Genomic DNA, 19,579 nt, shown 5'->3' with positions numbered 1-19,579 from the left:
TTAGTTAAACATTCAGACATGGCAATTATTTATATTTTCATTTAACTGTGCACTTCTCCTGTGTCAAGTTCTGTGCAAATGGAAGTTGTTGCTGCTGACCTGAACAGATTAAACCGGTTCAGTGTTTTAGCTGAAATGCAGCATTCCATCAGTACTGTGCTCAGTGCCAGTTTATGTGTTCAGTCTCTTGTCTCCAGAATATTCTGACCTGGAGGCAAGAGGTGTAATCTCGAATAAAACTGCCGATCTTATTAGGAACTGTTCAAAAGGAACGTGGATCAGAGAATTGCTGCTCTAGTGTTCTAGCTCTACCTCTGATCTTTTGAAGAATAACTCACTGCCAGGGATGTGGGCTAGGTGAATATATCCATAAATTAATTTTTAAAACATTTACCATTACTCAATCTGTAAATGCTATATTTACCCAGCTAAGATGCTGGTTGTCAACTTGCCTCAGCATGTTTACAGTCTTACTTTAGGACAACCACTGAGGAATGGCCAGAGGTGATTCAAGGTGATTTGCCATCTATTTCCTCTCTCTTTTGTGTCTAGAATAGCCTTTGCTAGTTTCTTCTTATTATGACGTTATTGGTATATAGGATACCAAAATGTAAAGGATCTCAAATCCACTTGTTTCATGTGCAGTACATTGGGACTTACCAATTACCTAGTGATTAGACATATTCCATCAACCTTTTCAGAGATGCTGACACCTCTAGAGCAGGTTGGACTTGAACTTTCTAGCTCAGACGCTGGGACACTACCACTGCAGCACATGATCCCTTCCTCATGTTTAAATTAACAGAATAATTTGTAACACGTTTTTGTTTGGCTTATATAACTTCTAGTTCTGACATGAAGAAATAGTATAATTATCAAAATGAAGTCTCCACCGGCGTGACAGCATGAAATGTCTCTATTAATATCACGTCTTGTGATAAGCTACAATTCTTAATGACCGTTTTGTTGTGCTGATTTTCATAATTGAAAAACATTATTGCTCAAATGTTTTGTTCCCCTGTGCACAATACATTTGATATCACATCACAGTAAAAGTTACGGTGTGGTTGAAAAAACTGTTACCTTTTGAACAGTATGCCCTTTATGTCAGAAATAAAATGATAATGCTTGAAAAACATTCAACAGGCCTTTGTATTCAGAGAAATTCGATCATTTTAATTATACTTGGCCAAGTCTACCAAACAAAAGAAGTCTTTGAGCTATTTTCAATGCCATTGAAGTCATTGATATTGAGTTTTTTTTAAAAAAAGGAAATTACTGTCAGTTCTGAAAGTTTTCAGAACAATCAATGTTGTTCCTTCATGACACTATGTAAAAGAAAGGACCATTTTTCTCATGCCAACAAATCTGAATTGTTTTTATTTATTAAATTGATTCTAAATATTTTAAGAGCATTTCATACTTTGCTCATGACTTATAAGCCATTCTGCTTTTCATCTGTATTCACATAACACATTTAGTGTCACATCACACTATTATTAATGAACTATTCAATGATCAATAACAATGTACTGACTGTAAATGAACAAGAGACTGACATATAGCTGTCCATATTTATAAACAACAATATCCATCACATTAAGAGGAGAGAATAGCTGCTGTTTACAACAAAGTAGCATTTGACTGAGTATGGTACCATCTGCCACGACCATCCATCTAGGGGGCCAAACCTTCATCAATGGAGAGTGCAGACATATATGCCAGGCATACCTAAAAGTGAGGTGTCAATCTGGTGAAGCTGTAACACAGGGCTACTTATATGCCAAAAAATGGAAGGAGCATGAAATAGACACGGCTAAGTGATCCCACTATCAACTGGTTAGGCCTAGGTTCTATGGTCCTGCTACATCCGGTCATGAACAGTGGTGGACAATTATAGGTGTGGCCCTATTCAGTTCTAACTCCATTTACAAATTTGCTGATGATGTTTCTTTCGTGGATCAGATCTTAAACAACAATAAATCAGATTATGGAAAAGAGATAGATAGCTCAATGGCCTGGTGTAATCATAGTATCCATGGTATTCCTACAGTGTGGAAGCAGACCATTCAGCCCATTGAGACCCCACTGACGTTCTGACTCCCTTCCCCCCCACCCCCACCACCCCCACCCCCACCCCCACCCCCAATCCTCTACCCTGTCCCTGTAACCCTATATCTGCCATGGCTAATCCAGCTAGCCTCTACATCCCTGAACACCATGGGTAATTTAGCATGGTAAATCTACTTCATCAGCACATCTTTGGACTGTGGGAGGAAACCCATACAGATATGGGGAGAATGTACAAACTGTACACAGACAGTTTCCTGAGGGGGGAATTGAACCTGAGCCCCTGGTGCTGTGAGGCAGCAGTGCTAACTTCTGAGCCACTGTGCCACCAGTAGACAACAATCTCTGCCTCAGTGTCAGCTAAACCACGCAGCTGGTCATAGACTTCCAGAAGGGGAGTGGTAGACATGTTCCTAGGAGTAAATATCACCAATGACCTATCTTGCTCCATCTTGGTTGATTCTACAGGCAAAAAAACACACAAATGCTTTTGCTTGCTCAGAAGGCTCAGGAAGTTCAGGATGTCTAAAATGACTCTTACTGATTTTTATAGATGACAATGGAAAGATGACAACGACATGCAGATGCATCATAGCAGGGCTTGGCAACTACTCTGCCCAAGACCGCAAGAAATTATAGAGTGTTGTGAATGCAGCCCAGTCCATAATGAAAACCAGCCTTCCTTCCATTGACTCCGTCTACACTTTTCGCTGCCTCAGGAAAGCAGCCAACATAATCAAAGACACCTCCCTCCCTATTTATACTCTCTTCCACCATCTTCCATTGGGGAGAAGATACAAAAGTTTGAAAAACACATGCCAACAGAATTAAGAACAGCTTTTTTCCCGCTGTTATCAGACTTACAGACCTCTGTTACATTAGAGTTGAGCTTTCTCTGCACCTTCTCTGTAGCTTAACACTATATTCTGCATTCTGTTGTACAACCCTGACGTACTTATGCATGGTATGATTTGTCTGGCCAGCATGCAAACAATACTTTTCACTGTATCTCGCTACATGTGACAATAATAATTCACATCAAAGTAAGTAACATCCCCACCTTCAATGGTGGGGGACCCCAGCCCAACAGTGCAAAAGCCAAGGCTGAAGTGTCTGCATCCATCTTCAGTGGTGAAGTGCTGAGTGGGTGATTCATCTTGGCCTCCTTGGGGGGTTCCTCATGGCCATAAATGTCAGTCTTGAGCCAGTTTGATTGAGTCCATGTGATATCAAGACATTGCTGAATGCATTAGAATTTCTGAAGGCTATAGGGCCTGATAACATTATGGCATTAGTACTGTGCTCCAGAATTAGCTATACCCCTAACCAAGCAGTTTCAGTTCAGCTATAACATTGGCATTTACCTGACAATATGAATAATTGCCTTGGTATTCCATTACAAAAAGGAGGACAAATCCACTTGTCCAATTACTGTTTTATTTGTCTACTCTTGATCATCTGCAAAGTGATGAAAGTGATCATTGACAATGCTATCAAGGGTCAGTTAGACAGCAATGACCTGCTGACTGACACTCAGTTTCAATGCTGTTGGGGCTACTTGGCTTTTGACTGCATTACAGCCTCTGTGCCAACATGGAGAAAAGAGCAGAACTCCAGAGGTGATGTGGGAGTGAAATTGGTGGAAAATTTTGGAGGTCACTCATTTCAGCCAAGGATATCACTCCAGGAGAGCTTCAGGTGGATGTTTTTATTCAAACTGTTCGAAGATGTTACTATACACCTCTGGAGCAGATGGAACTTGAACACGCGCCACCTGGTAAAGAAGGTAGGCATACCTACACTGTGTCAGAAGAGCCCTTGACAAAATCTTCAGGGTATTTGCGGCAGGATTCCTAGCCTTTGACCTGCTCTTGAATCTACAGCATTAAAATGGTAGGTCCAATTCACTTTCTAGTCATGGTGGTCCTCAGGATCTGAATAGTGGGGATTCAATGATGGTAATGCTGTTGACTGTCATGGAGTAGTGGTGAGGTTCTCTCTTTTTGGAAATGGTCATTGCTTGACACTTGTGTGACACAAATGTTCCTTGCTACTTATCAGGCCAAACTGGGAAGTAGTCCGTTTCTAACCATGCCAGGCCTTGAAATGGCCTATCCAAGATCACAAATATTATCTTCTTTAAGATGATGACTTTCTGCTCCTGGTCTTTCTAAGCATCTGTGCAGCCTTTGACATAAGGCTGATGCTTGTTCTCCATCATGCTGTTCAATATGACTGCTTTTGTTTGGTTCAAACCATACCCAGAGCATGCCCAGAAATGAAAACAGGAGTCTGGTGCTTTACTCCATGTGGTTTTCCTACCCACCCTTAATTTTACTAGTATAAGTTAATTAAACCATACAAAAAGTAAAAGCTGCTATTCGTTAATGAGAACACATTACTAATACTTGCACTGTAAATTAGTCAGATTCTACTGACATCAAAGCAGTCCATTGATAGTTTGTTGATACTAAAGTCCAAAATTCTGAAGACTACCTTTCTTTCCAGACTTGCCAACTTTAAATTCATTCTTGAATTGCAACTTTTTCATTCTGTTGCAAGTGGAATCTTGGTTGAGTATTTTTATACTTTCTGTTCAGCTTCTCAGAGGAAGCATCTCCTGCAATAGCTGTTGATCCCAGCCCTGGACTATTACTTGAAATTCTCCGACACGTATTCTTGTTCCCTTCCTCCTCTTGGTTCAAATGCTTCCCTATAATTTTCCATAGAGAAATTCTAGATTGCTTTACAACACTGTTCGGAAGTGTTACATTGTCTGTTGTATGAATGATTTTCTAACTTGTAGTCTCACAGTATTTTCCTCCATTGCCATTTTGAACTTCAAAGTCATAAACTTTGATTGCCCTTCCCACAATCTCCAAATGCTTGCCATCGATTCGTTTCGCTCCCAGGGCTTTCTTGAGTCAAATTAAATATTTTGCAATCTTTATTATTTACTTGACTTGAACACAGCTTCTAAGTCTATATCTTCTCCATCACAGGAACGCCTGTTGCACTTCCAAAGCATTGCCTGCTTCTGCCTTTTCGTTGGCCTGTACTTTGCTAAAGTCCACATAGAAGCCTCCACTGTTAATTATATCAATACTCTCACGTTAATTATATCAATACTATCCTGGCTGGCCTCTCATCCCTTTGGTATTTACATGTTTAAGCACTTCCATAGTCTGGATTTGGAACTGCTATCCCTTTTTATATCCTACATCTATCCTGCTTACTAACTTTGCATTCCTTGTTGGCCCACAGTGCATGGCAACCTCCCACAAGTCCAGTTTTAATTCTTATCCCTGTGTTTAAATCTCTCTATAACATCTTGTCCGTCACTTCCTTCAACCCTATATGTTTTTAGGACTCTTCATTCTTTCTGCTCTGTTCACTTGGGCATCCTTCACTCGCACTACCTCGTCATCAGTGACCACCAAAGTCCACTACACTCCACCTGTTTTATCTCCTGTGTTTCATATCCATCTCCTTTAATGACCCTCATTAATACTCACTTTCCTGATTGAGCTTTTGGTCACCCAACCTAATTTGCTCTCTGTAGATTAGCATCATTTTTTTCTGGTTTTGTTATACATGAATGGTGTCACCAACGCCAACTATATATTAAAAATAGACAACTGTTGGTATCAGCTTATCTTAAAAATGGTCCAGGTGAAACCAGTTGATATCTAGACAGAAGTGCCAATGAATGTAAGCAGACACTTTGCACTTGCTACAATAATCTCTAGATTGAGGTGAAGCAGACTGTACAGTACAGGACTCAAATTACTCTTTTTTGTTTGTTTCAGGGCACAGGATGAGGCTGCAGAACAAGTGACTGAGCTCGAGGAGGATATAGATCAGCGAATAAAGGTTGCAGTCCAGGCTTGCCAAAAAGAGGTGAGATTGTAAAACAAGTTCCATCTCTTCTTGAATAATTGTTTTGACCTTGTAGCTCAAAAACATAGCTGAAAGCACAGATAATACTGTGGGATTATTTTTCTTTATCAACTAAATGTAGATTCCAGTCATGTCGAGGGTAATTTTGAACTTCACTACTTGCCTATTGTAGAACCTGCCTGATTTTATCTCATAACCAGCCGCTTTACTGGGATGTTGCTCAGATGTGAATTTGAACACAATCCCTTTTGCTACCTAAATATCTTGATTTCAGGTTGGTATGAATGCAAATAGTTTGCCAGTAGATTTTCACTCCATACTGCAATGCACCCTGAAATTACAGCATGATATTTCAAATGAAGCATTACAGAAAGAAATTTCAGGTAACATTTGTGTTTATTCCCACAGTCGAACGTCAGAACTTGTTACTGTGTTTAGCTATGCAATGTCTATTTAGAAGTGATTTATTGACACTTGAAAGCCTGAAATGGAAAAAAAAGTTCCATTTCTGAGTGCCAATGCCTTTTGCCTTCAATGAGCCTGAAATTCAGCACACACGGCAGATTCTTCAAAGAAACATTGTATTTGCTGCAGTTTGCATTGGCATGGATTTAGCTTTCTACAACATATATGGAAAGGGCAACAATTTCTACAACAATATTTCACACCTTATTTTGATCTCCTTTATGTTATAATTGTCTGCAGGTGCTAGAGGAAAGGCAATGCTGATAACATAAAGCATCAAGTGTATTGTGATTGTTAAATATTTACTTTCTTATTTATGACCTTCATTTGAAGTTGTTAATTCAAATGTGCACTTGTGTCCAGATCCCAGCTGTAATATTACTAGATGCAGTAACCACACTCATCATTCCTGTCACTCTCTTGCCTATAATCGATATATACAATTCTACATTTGGAATAGAATGTTTTCCAGAAAACCTTTGGCTTCAGTTGGGAGGCTGACTGTAACTCAGAGCAACAGGTTCATTTCCCAGGTCAAAACTGAAAATATTTCATAGAGGTGCACTGAGTATGATATTCATATTTATCAGTTTTTTGATTTCAAGATACGTTAATGTCTTTTGCTCTGTAATATTTTCCATGCTTTATAAATATAACCTGAAATATCACCATGTAATCACTGTTTAAATAAATACTTAATAATTTAAAAACAATTTTTGAATAGTTTTCAAATCAGTAAGGTAAATAGAATTAGTACTTTAAATAACATTTCTGACTTGTAAAGGAGCATGCATGTAGTTTTAGTCTGGAGCAAGTATCTTTATGGTTTTGAAAAGATGTGCCTGATGTCAGATTTTGGGCTCAAGTGCTTTAGAAAGAGTTTATGCATTTAAAACTAGTGGGTCAGAACAACTTACAGCTTTTTATAACTTTTTTTTTTGAGATTTGGGGGTATAAGTCACTTCACATTTTAGTGGAGTAGGCATGTTGCTACAGCAACAAATTATCATTCCAAAACATATAATTGTGTTTGATGTGGAGATGCTGGAGTTGGACTGGGGTGGACAATGTCAAAAATCAAATGACACCAGGTTATAGTCCAAAAGGTTTATTTAAAATTGCAAGCTTTTGGAGCTCAGCTCCTTCCTCAGGCATGGTATGGTAGAGAGGTACAAGACATGGTACTTATAAGCAAAACATTAACAACTTCAAAATTAGCTGCTCTCAAATACACACACACACACATGCAGGCACGGACACACAAACAGATGTACACAGGTGCGCGCACACGCGCACATTGGGGGGGAATTATTTCATTCAAGATTTTTCTCAGTCAAAACAAAACCTGACCTCAGCTTAAAACAGACATATTTGCAGCAGGACCTCACACCTAAACTGCATTGTCTAAGTTGAGATATCACCTCTTGTACATTGATAAAAGCTTTATCTTGGGACTAAGACTTGAAGGGAATTTGGATTTTTCTTATTAGTCAGCAGTCTACCTCCTAACTGATTAAAGAGTTCACGGAGGGCAGCTAATTTTAAACTTAACAATTTGCTAAAAATACTATGTCTTACATCTTTCTATCATACCAACCCTGAGGAAGGAGCTGAGCTCTGAAAGCTTACAGATTCAAATAAACCGGTTGGACTGTAACCTGGTGTCGTATAATTATCTTGAAGTTGGGTGGCACAGTACGTCAGCACTGGACCTTTACGAATCTTTTCAATAAAGTCTGACTCAGAAATGCAAGTCTTTTTCTGACTGTAGATTTTGTCTGAATTAGGTTTAGACAAACTCAATTTGATTGCAGACTCAATTTAATTCTTCTTTGGCGTTGCTGATAAGAATTTGATATACGTTTCAGTAATACTCAGGAGCAGAGACCTAATGTGAGTCTTCTAACTATGGTCCTTGAGAGTCTGAGATTTAGAACTTCTTCTAAGACTTCTGACATTGCTCAAAGGTGTCTTCACGTTCTTGCCATTTGAAATATAATTAATCATTACCCCCTCATTTGTAGAAAAGTGGAGTATTATGGCAGAAGTGCAAATTATTTGGGATGTCAGTTGTGTTGCTGATCGTGTAAAATAAGATATTAACTCAAACTACACTGTATTTGTAGTTTGAGTCAGCAATATTTTTGTTGCGTTATACAATTTGCTTTTATATAGCTCAAACTATCTGGCTTTATAATTACAGGAACAAAGAAAAGCTGAGTTTGCTTTCAGTAACCTAAAACATCAATATGATGGTAATGTAAATGAACTCCAGATAACAGTAACAAAACTGAAAAAGGTAAGGTTTGTCTCCAAAGCTGATTTTAAAATAGCATGAGAGTGCAATCTGAAGGGATTTTGATTTATTTTGCTGAAAATTAGCATCAGTTTAATTTTACAAACTGCAAAGCCACGTGGAGTTAACTTTGCCAAAAGTCAAGAATCCATTTTAGTATATTTACCTCTCATGCTTGCTCATTAGAAGCCTAGCTCAGCAGAGTTAATTTCCATTTCTCAGTGAGGTTCTCTGTAGGCGAGCCAATCCTGACTGCATACAATAAAAAGCAGGCAAGTATCTGCTGCTTTGTCCTCTTAGGCAAAGTTTGTCTCTGCCATGCCATGATTGAGATCAGGTGGCAAAGGTCAATGTTGCTGAGAAGGCAGGAAGGAGATTGCATTGTATTGGCCTCTGGGGTGAAGGTCTGTCCAGTCGTCGGCGATAGGTAGACCAAGCCAGGGTGGAAGGGATTCTATGTTTCAATGCAACCATCCACTCTTAGAGCCCAATTGATGCTCTTGGCTTGCAGTGCGTGAATGCCTGTCCAAATGCCCTTTAGAATGGTGCCAGAATCATTGACACCACAAGGTAAAGGTAGGGGTGCTAACTTCTTACTGTATTACTTACAAAATTCACTAGTCTACTCAAATCTGATTCTGTACTGACTTGAGAACCATATAATCACATTAGAAAAGCCAACCTGCTCCCAAGTGAAAGTGATGCTTAAGTGTTGCCTGATGCTGAACTTAGTCAAAGAGTGTAGTGCTGGAAAAGCACAGCCGGTTAGGCAGCATCTGTAGAGCAGGAAAATCGACATTTTAATCATAAGCTCTTCATCGGGAATGATTTTATTCTCCTGTTCCTCAGATGCTACCGACTGGCAGTGCTTTTCCAGCATCACACTCTTTGACTCTGATCTCCAGCATCTGTGGTCATCACTTTCTCCTCCTTGATGCTGAATTTAGGCTGCGTATCGGAAAGTTTTACCCATTGTAACTTTGTACAAAAATGTTCTTCCTGATTTGCTTTCATTCAATCTGATGGAAAATGTAGAAACGCTTTCTTTTCCTCTTACAGTTAGAAGAACAATACAGATCATTTAGTCCAAAGGAGGAGACTGTTGCATTGAAAAGAAAAATAAATGATTTCACTTTGGTAAGAAAACACAAATGTGCATATGTTCCAACACTGGGATTTTACTAAATCTCTTGAAATGCAGACAACATTCAACAAGTAGAAGTAAATCTGGTTTTGCAATTAAGTATAATTATAACTATGTTCTGTTTAAAATTTCTGGGCACATTTCTTGTGTGCTTTTTCAACTCCTTTTCAATATATAAACAAATTTAAGGATGCTTGTAAATGAAACTAATTTGCCAAACTAAAATTAGGCCATGAAAGGTAAAATTGGGTGCAGTGTATACAGTATGGCGGATCTGTTCCTGCCTGTTTTTTGCTATGTAGATTATGTTAAAACTGTTCTGTTACTTACAGTACAGCAGTAGCTTTGTAAGAAAACTGTAGGTTTGAATGCAAAGAAATCTGAAGAATATCCAGCTATGTGAGAATCATTATTTTGATCTTGGCAATAAAGTTTTCAACTTTTTGAATATGGAAACTCCTAATGTTTCAGATACATTATCATGTGGCCAGGTAGTTAATTTACTTACTATACTTTTTATTTTGCAAGATTGTATAAACTGTAATAGTACATCCTGCCACAGAAAGTGAGTCTTTGAAATTTGCTGAGAGCAGTCTCATTGCATTAAATTTGAGTTGCATCATTTAGGTGTGAAGATTCTAGATTTTTCATTCACTTGTTTGACGTTGTTGAGTAGCATTGTACATAAAGTGTAAAATCATGAAGTGAATCCAATGCTCTCATTACTATTACCCACATCTGAAAGCAATTGTTCAAATATCAGCATTCTTTTCATTGACTAATCTACAAACATTCATCTGTGTATAAAGTCTTTTTAAAACTATTTATCCAATGGCATTATGACTTTTATCTAGTGAAAAACTGAATGTGAGAATGTGCAACCACAACCCCAATTACTACTGAGTTAGCAGTGAAGGCATTAGAATTAATTTCTGCTGCTCATTATTGGGGAAAGGTGAATGGTTTGGCCAGACTCCCACACCTGCTTGCTTTGCTGTAATCTGGAAGTGTGCTTTCTGGATGTTGATGAGTACAAAATCAAGCATTACAGTGTTGCATCCTACATCTATATTTCTTAAAGTTCATTGTGTAATGTTCTATTGTTGGAATTCTGTACAATTACACCAGGAAGGGAAGTACTCCTTAAGAACAGATAGAAGGGGAAATGTCGAGAGTATGGAAATATTTTGTAGTTTTATTCTCTTTATTCTCCCATTGTATACTCACAGTGGTCCAAAGATGGTGCGGTAACTTGCTTCCAGTCTGCACAGAGATCTGTTCCCTCACTGATGTATCTTCTCAGAACATGTACAAAAGTAACATGAGAGTGTCTTGTACTAGCGAATTCCTTCATTTTCCTCCTTCTGGGTTCATTTTCCTCCTTCTGGGACAAATACTTGACTTACATATGGTACCTGGGGTCATTTAGTTGGCTGAATGACTGGTATGCAATGCAGATTGATGCTAACAGTGCAGGTTCAACTTCTGTACCAGCTAAAGTTTTCATAGAGATGCCTCCCTTCCCAATCTTTGGCACTTAACATGAGGGTCATGGAGTCTCAGGTAAATATACCACCAGTCATTTCAATCTAGTGAGAGAGCAGCCTGTGGTCAGCTTGGAAGTAAGTGACTGGCTCAGACGAGTTTATGTAAAAATTTGCATTATTTTGTTATAAAATCTGTTGTCAATTTAAAATAGTATATAAATGAAATCTATGAACAAGGGTGTTGAGGCTCACAAACAGAATTCAGCAATGTTAATGCTCTCTTTTTGGCTTCTTTTACAGGAAAATGATAAACTGAGGAAAGAACTACTTGAAGCACAGACAAACATAATGCTGCTGCAAAGTGAAATAGATACTTTGAAAAGTGACTATGCAGATCAAAGTTTGAATTTAGAACGGTAAAATAAATAGAATGAGGATTTCAAGTTAAATTGTGATCATTTTTATTGCTTTGTATAAAAAATGCACTTTTTAACCTCCTTTCTGTTTTACATATATTGCAGGAATCATGAAATGGTCAGAGGGTATACGGATGATAGGGACAGCCTAACACATCAGATTGAAATGCTTCAGTAAGTATCTTTACTTTAAACTGCTCAATAACACTTTATACTGGTAAATAATCTCTTGTCTATGTGTTGTTTCTGAATACTTTGATCCTTTATAGGCTGGTGAATTTATATTTCCACAACATGGTGTGCACATTTGAAATGATAATGGATGCAGCAACACTACATGTTGATTTATAGCATGAGACATGCTGCTGTTTAATCTCCAGGCAGTATGAGCCAGCTGAAATGTTTCAGAAGGGTGTGCTCCTGTATGTGCTGAACATGAGTGACCAAGATACTGCTGGTATTAATCAACACACTAAAATCAATGTACCACAATTGATCAATCAAAGTGCAGGCCATGCCTTTCTTATTCACAACTGAAACAAAGACTTTTGGAATCAAGGTGAAGTATGTTCTTAGGCTACTTTAAGGGCAACTGTGTATACTGTGGCTGAGGTGTTTTTGATTTGTGTTCAGGTAAACTTGGTGAAGCACTGTGGAGAAGTACGAGAGCAACTTGGAAGTTTTTGCTGAGGGGGGACAGTAGTTGCCATATCATATTCTACAACATGAGAAGTACATGCAGAGGGTGACACAGACAGGAGAAATAGGGTTCTCCTCAAGAGGTGTGAACCCACACCAAGAACTCAATCACTGAGCACTTGTTACCCTGGCAATACCCAGGGAAGGTGATGGCTTAGGATATAATCACTAGACTATTAATCCAGAGACCCGCTAATGTTGTGTGGATTTGGGTAGGATTTGAATTCAACAAACCTGGAATTAAGTAAGAGTCTAATGGTGACCATGAAACTGTTGATAGGCAAAAAAACATCTGGTTCACCAATGTGCTTTTGGGAGGGAAACTGCTGTCCTACATGTGACTGCAGATCCACACTTCTGTGTTTGATTCTCTGTTGCCCTCTGGGAAATTATGGATGGACAACAAATCCTGCTTGATCAATTGCCAGACACATCCTGTGAATGAATAAAACACCCACAGTGCTTTTTAATTTCACAACAATCAGAAAATTCCACTGTTTTCAAGGCAGACAACAGGATGTCTGCTAGATATAGCCCACGATCGTCTTCCACCATCCAACACTTGGGGCTTTCAATCAAGTCACTCAACAAAATTCTGCTGCAAGCCATCAGAATCCTGGAAGAGATTTTGCTGTTTAGATTAAGTGGGGTTTATTGACAGTTCCTATCTGAATGGGTACCTGTTTATGCAGGGGTGCTCTGTCTTTTGTGACCTTGCAGTTATGAGGGCCTGACTGCTTGTGCTTGGGATTTCAATGCAGAGGAACAGGAGGAAAACAAAGGGAGATCATCTGCACCAAGTGCAACTGGATGAATTGAAAAGGACCATACTGAAGTTTTTAATTCAGTAATCCTAAAATTTGCCGGGTCAGCGAAAATGAGTCCCCATGCCAAACAATTTGGGTTTTTGAATTTCATGTCAATAATCTATCAAACTACTGTTACTAACTTGGGACTCTCCCTTGGTCTGGTGATAAAGTTGCTTGTTTAGCTGCTCATATACTGAGGAGAAGAGATTTCCCTAACACCATGCTTAAAATGCACTTACTGTTTCCCTCTCCCCTCAGAAATGCAGCTTTTATGAGGGTCTGATCACACTTAAAGCTATTTTTGCAAAAAAGACAGCAGTTCTGGGAGGTATTGGAGTCTTCTCATTGTTTCCAGAAACTATTTGAAAAAGCCATCCTTTTCACTGTTGCTCGGTTCTTGATGTGCCATCTCTCATCTCGATGGAACAGTGTAAATCATTGAAATTAGCAAACTATTTGTTCATTTTCCAGACGTGTCTGTTAATGTACATTTTCCAAAATATCTGTTGTAAAATATTATGGCCTGGATTTTGTGGAAGTAATTTTGTTGTGACCGTCATCCTCATTATTTCCTTGAAACTGACAGCAATTCCTGCAGATTGCACATGTGCAATTAGACGTGTAAATTTTCATCAATGGTTGTTTCACCATATGCTGCATTATTTGGTATCCTGTAGGCTGCAATCAAGTAGAAGTGACGGAAAATTTGTGATATTTTATGCTGTTAAAATTTCTTAAAATGTTAAATCTATTGAATGAGATGTGACTGGTTTTTAAAAGCAGTTAATTTTATACCCAGAATATGTTCCCAATACAGGAGATGGTGTCTACGATTTTTTATGGACTCTGATCCATCTGCACATGCGTCTTTTGTATATAGGCTACATTTAAACACATTCTGTTTGTAGTGTACAGGGAGAGTTGTCACTGGAAAAGTAAATTCTAAAAATGATCACTTCCAAAAGGTGGAAGTCTGGGGTTTATTACCACTTAAGTCTTTTACGAAAATGATTTCAAAGATGATAAATTTTAGTTAGAATGATAGATTGGAGAGGTTGGGAGTGTGTTTTTTTTCCTGGAGGGAAAGCCAACAGGAGATCTGACAGAAGTTTTAAAATCATATGGTCACTTGCCAAGGTAAATGGAGTGAAACTGTTCTTGTTTATAAGACAATTGAACACCAGAGGGCATAATTTTAAAAAATATTATGTCAAATGTGGGCTAGGAGAAAAAACACTTTCACAGTGATTAGTTAGCGTTTGGAATTCACTGCCCGAAAGAGTGTTGGAAGCAGGTATAATTGTGATATTCAAGAAGGATGATTATTTAAATAGGAACTAAATGATGTGTTACAGGGAAAGGCAGGAGTTTAACACTAAAATGCTCAAGAGAGCTGACGCAGATATGATTAACTTAAAGTTGTTCCAGTGCAGAAAAAGCCTGTGAACTTGTGTGAAGTGCCAGGGAGAGCTGATTGCTTTTTTTTGGAGGGAATGTGAGTAGCCAGATCATGTTTATTGCTGAGAAAATGTTAAGCTGGTTCTAGACCACGAAGATTGATTTCTTCAAGGTCCATTGCAAGTACTGTCACTTTGTCATTGAGTATAAAATCCAGATCTATGAGAAGTATAAAACCAATGCCCCTGAATAGTCTGATGAAAGGGTTTGAATTTCTCTCTCTTGGCATATAATGTTACATCCTTCTTGAAGAAGTCAGTTTTCTTTGAAATCCAAGTGTGATATCTGTTCTTCCCCTGTCCTTTTACAGGTCAGCTAACAGAAAGCTACATGATAGCAATGATGGTTTACGATCGGCCCTGGAAAACAGTTTCAGCAAATATAAAACGTCTTTGGTAAGTGTACAGCTGAAATATGCCATTGTCATGTAAGTGGATAATGCTTGTAATGTGAAGCACATTCTCTTGCTTATTGACTGAACATGTTACATTATTTACTTAAAATCTATATGCACATCATTGGAGTATGAGCTCTTTTACACTCCAATGTGAGGTGACAAGTTTTACTTCCAAATCCTTCTCCTAGACTTGATCATGCAACTCCAAAGAGAAAGTATATTTAAAATGAGTCATTGTGTTTAAACTTTAGCTGCTAGCTCAGGATGCAAAACATCTCATGGGATTATTCAGCAAAAAGTGGGAGAGTTCTGTTGGTGTCCAGGTTAATATTTAACCAGCCAATACTGCCAAATACTATATGTTTTATTTTACTGCAAGTATTAACTCACTGAACAAAAGTGATGACAGTTCAAAATGTACTCCATTGAGGGAAAAGGCATTTTAAGGCATCTCAAAAATGGGGCTTGTAGCAAGTAACATTCACACCACAAATGCCAGTTCACACCATCTCCAAGGAGAGAATCCCACCATCTTTCTTTGACATTCAGTGGCACTACCATCACTGATTCTCCATTGTCAATGTCTTTTGGGTATGGATGACCAAAAATTTAATGGAACCAACAGTGTAAATACTCTGAAGAAAAGAGCAAGCCAGATTTGGAATTCTGTGGAGAGTAGCTCATCTCCCAACTCCCAAAGCTGTCATCTACAAGGAACAAGTCAGAAGTGTGAATAATATTCCCCACTTGCAGTTTCAACAATAATCAAGAAGCTTACCATCATCTAGGACAAAGGAGCTCACTTGATAGCACTCCATTCACCGTCTTCATCATTCACTCCCACTAACATTGCCACATGGTACACACTGCTGCCACTAACTACAAAATGTACTGTAACAACACTCCCAAATCAATGACTTCTACCACACAGAAGGGCAAGTGCTATGAATGCAAGGAGGCACCATCACTTGGAAGGTTCCCTCCAAGTCACACAGCAATCTTACATAGAAATCACTGTTCCTTACTGTCACTGGGTCAAAATCCTGGAGCTCCCTCACTAGTTGCACTGTAGTGTACCTACCTTTCCATGGACTGCAGTAATTCAAGAAGGCAGGTCACTACCACTTTTTAAAAGGGCAGTTCAATGAAATGCAGTACATGGGGGCCTAACCAGTAACACCCACATCCCACAAATGAATGAAAGGAAGAAAGGTGTTGCTCCATTCATCAGCTAATGATTCTGTAATATTTAATTAAACAGCTAGTGCCAGTGATATTGTTGTGCAATGCTAAGTACAGGGAAAACAGACCAACAGAGTAAGTGCAGCAAAATGCACTTAAGTCTTTACAGCTACAGAGGAGATCATTTAAATTTAAGACCTAATGAGAGCTGTATAATAAATCACAACTATCCTTTGTCCTCCACCAACAACTTTCTAAAGAAGGAGGTTTGGACTTTTAAACACAAAATATTGTTATGTACAAATAATTGGATTTTTTTTGTAATATTGCAGCATGCAACAAGTTCCTCACCAGGAAGTGCCATGTTTAGAAGTAGCCCAAAGCATTCTGGATACCAGAGTCCTCAGATTTTACCATACGATAGGCAAGTATTTTTTTAGTCCATCTTCACAAAATCAGTACAATTTCTGTGCTGAGTAAAAAGTAATATTCAGATGATCCCAAAATGGTGATCAGGCAAAATTGATGGCCTTATTATGTCTGCTGAAATAATGAAGTGTGAACAATTTGATTATCAATAGTTTATCATTTTTCAGCATTCTGTACTCATTCATTTTCAGAAAGACAACCAGATTTCAGATTGCATTGTCCGTCAGTGGTACAGGCACAAGATAATTGGGAAGAAATATGAATAATTTGAGATTCACATTCTGGAATGTACTGACTGAAAAGATGGTAGTAACCACTAAGTGATTAGGATATATATCCAAAAGTTAGGGCAGAGGTGACATTTCCACAGAGTGGGGAAAGGCTTGCCTTTTAAAGTGAATGGGAGCAGGTTGCCTGGAAGGTCATGGGGTCTTGGATGAGCTCATAGAGTCATACCGCATGGAAGCAGACCATTCGGTCCAACTTGTTCAAACTAAACCACTTGCCTGCCATATTCTTTCAACCCTTTCCTATTCATGTACTTATCCAAATGTCTTTTAAATGTTTGTACTATACCTGTACTCACCACTTCCTCTGGCAGTTCATGCCACACTCTTTGTATAGAGGTTGCCCCTTGTCCTTTTTAGGACTGTCTCCTCTCACCTTAACAATATGCCCCCTAGCTTTGAACTCTCCCACCTTAGGGAAAAGACCCTGGTTATTTATTTTATTTATGTCCCTCATGATTTTATAAACCTCTATAAGGTCATGCCTCAACCTCCAATGCTTCAGTGAAAAAGGACCCAGTCTTTCCAGCCCCTAATATCTGAAACCCTTCATTCCTGGGAACATCCTGGTAATTATTTTCGGAACCATCTCCAGCTTAATACTATCCTTCCTATAATACAATGACCAGAATTGGACACGGTACTCCAGAAGAGGCCTCACCTGTACAAGCCCTAGCTCCTTTACTCAAAGATCTGAAAGCATGTTAATCACCCTGTCTACCTGTGATGTAAATTTGAAGGAATTATGTACCTGAATCCCAGGTCTTTGTTCTACAACACTATCCAGGGCCTGACCATTAATTATATAAGTCCTGTCCTTGTTTGTTTTCCAAAATGCAATATCTCACATTTATCCAAATTAAGCTTCATCTGCGACTCCTCAGACCATTGACCTAATTGATCAAAATCTCCTTGTAATCTCAGATAACCTTCTTCACTGTCCACAATACCACCAGTTTTGGTGTCATCCACGAACTTACTAACCATGCCTTAAATAAATGACAAACAAAAAAAATGGATCCAGTACTGATCCCTGTGGAATACTACTGGTCACAAGCCTCCAGTTGGAAAAACAACCCTCCACCACCATCCTCTGTCTCTGACCATAATTGTATCCAATTGGAAAGCTCACCCTGAATCTCATGTGATCTAACTTTAATAATTAGTCTACCATGCGGAACCTTGTCAAAGGCTTTACTAAAGTCCACACAAAACCACATCTACTGCTCTGCCCTTAATCTCTCGAGTTTGAAAGAATTAAAATCATGCTGTTTATCCCTAAACAGCCCTTGCCTCTCCAAATGCTTGTAAATCCTATCTTTCAGAATCATCTCTAATAACTTACCCACCACTGATGTCAGACTCACAGGTCTATGTAGTGCCAGAAAAATGTTTAACATTCTCACAGTGGTGATCATGTTCAGTGAATACATTTTAAAATGCTATCTCCTACCTACACCACCACTAGTCTCACACACTAACCCCATCAGTAATCAGGGCAGCCTAATTTTCAGATGCTGAATTCAATTGCACCCGACCCTCACATGTTCAGCAATACTTACCAGCCTCCCACCTCTTTGTTTTCACTTTTTTACAACCATTGAGATAAGGTAAGCCGTCACCCACAGCACATTATGAGATTTGTTTCTTTATATGAATGGTGACTACAGTTAAAAAAAAGCTGTCAATCACTGTAGGATTTGATGTTGTTAAAAGGTGCTTTATATAAAGCAAAATCTTTACTCTGAAGCTACAATTTTACCTCATATTTTTCATTCTGAAGTAATTGAGCTATATTTGTTTGTAAACATTTCTGAGATTGGTTCATGCTTTAAAACGTTGTTGCCATATTTATCAGCAGTCTTGTTTTGTAGTGCGTTGGAGTCTCAATCTGCTTTGGACCGTTGCTGTTCACTTTTGTTCTGAGAAATGATTTATGGGAATTATTAATCGTTCGATATCAAGGTTTTAAAAAATTCATTCATGGGATATGAGTGTCACTGGCTAGGCCTACATTTATGGCCCGGCCTCTTTTCCCACAGTGCAGTTAAGAGTCAACCACATTGCTGTGGGTCTGGAGTCAGTTGTAGGCTGACCAGGTCAGGATGGCAATTTCCTTTAGCAAAGGATGTTAGTGAACCTGATTTTTTTTTTGTGACAGTCAGTTATGGATTCATGGTAATCATTAGATTCTTTATTCCAGATTTTAAAAAATAAGTGAATGCAAATTCCACTATCAGCAAAATGGGATTCAAACCCAGGTCCCCAGAACATTCCCTGGGTCTCTTGTTTAACAATCCAGTGATAATATCATTAGGTCATTGCCTCCTCTGGAGATAGTGTGGAAGAAAAGAATCTAGGTTATGTTCTGTACTGATTTTCTTCACATTTATGTGATTTGGGTATTGCTGGCAACACTTGCGATTGTTGCCCATCCCCAATTGCCTCTTCAGAGGGCAGTTAAAAACAACCACGTGTTTTGCCTGTCTGGAATCACATGTAGACAAGACCAGGTAAAGATAAGCAGCAGTTTCCTTTTC

General features: G+C 38.6%; 1 protein-coding gene across 2 annotated transcripts in view; it reads left to right on the top strand.

The window, feature by feature from the left end:
- rasef (RAS and EF-hand domain containing) overlaps nt 1-19,579 on the top strand; it is a 77,211-nt gene that overhangs the window by 21,031 nt on the left and 36,601 nt on the right. For both annotated transcript variants that reach the window (XM_072585479.1, XM_072585487.1), the window contains exons 3-9: nt 5,880-5,970; nt 8,639-8,734; nt 9,791-9,868; nt 11,663-11,778; nt 11,884-11,952; nt 15,055-15,139; nt 16,656-16,747. In XM_072585479.1, coding sequence (XP_072441580.1) covers nt 5,880-5,970; nt 8,639-8,734; nt 9,791-9,868; nt 11,663-11,778; nt 11,884-11,952; nt 15,055-15,139; nt 16,656-16,747 — 627 coding nt within the window. The remainder of the gene's footprint in view (nt 1-5,879; nt 5,971-8,638; nt 8,735-9,790; nt 9,869-11,662; nt 11,779-11,883; nt 11,953-15,054; nt 15,140-16,655; nt 16,748-19,579) is intronic.

This window comes from Chiloscyllium punctatum, chromosome 2 (genome assembly GCF_047496795.1).
Source record: "Chiloscyllium punctatum isolate Juve2018m chromosome 2, sChiPun1.3, whole genome shotgun sequence".
In the NCBI taxonomy this organism is placed as follows: Eukaryota; Metazoa; Chordata; class Chondrichthyes; order Orectolobiformes; family Hemiscylliidae; genus Chiloscyllium; species Chiloscyllium punctatum.
This window is presented reverse-complemented; position numbering and strand designations above follow the sequence as displayed.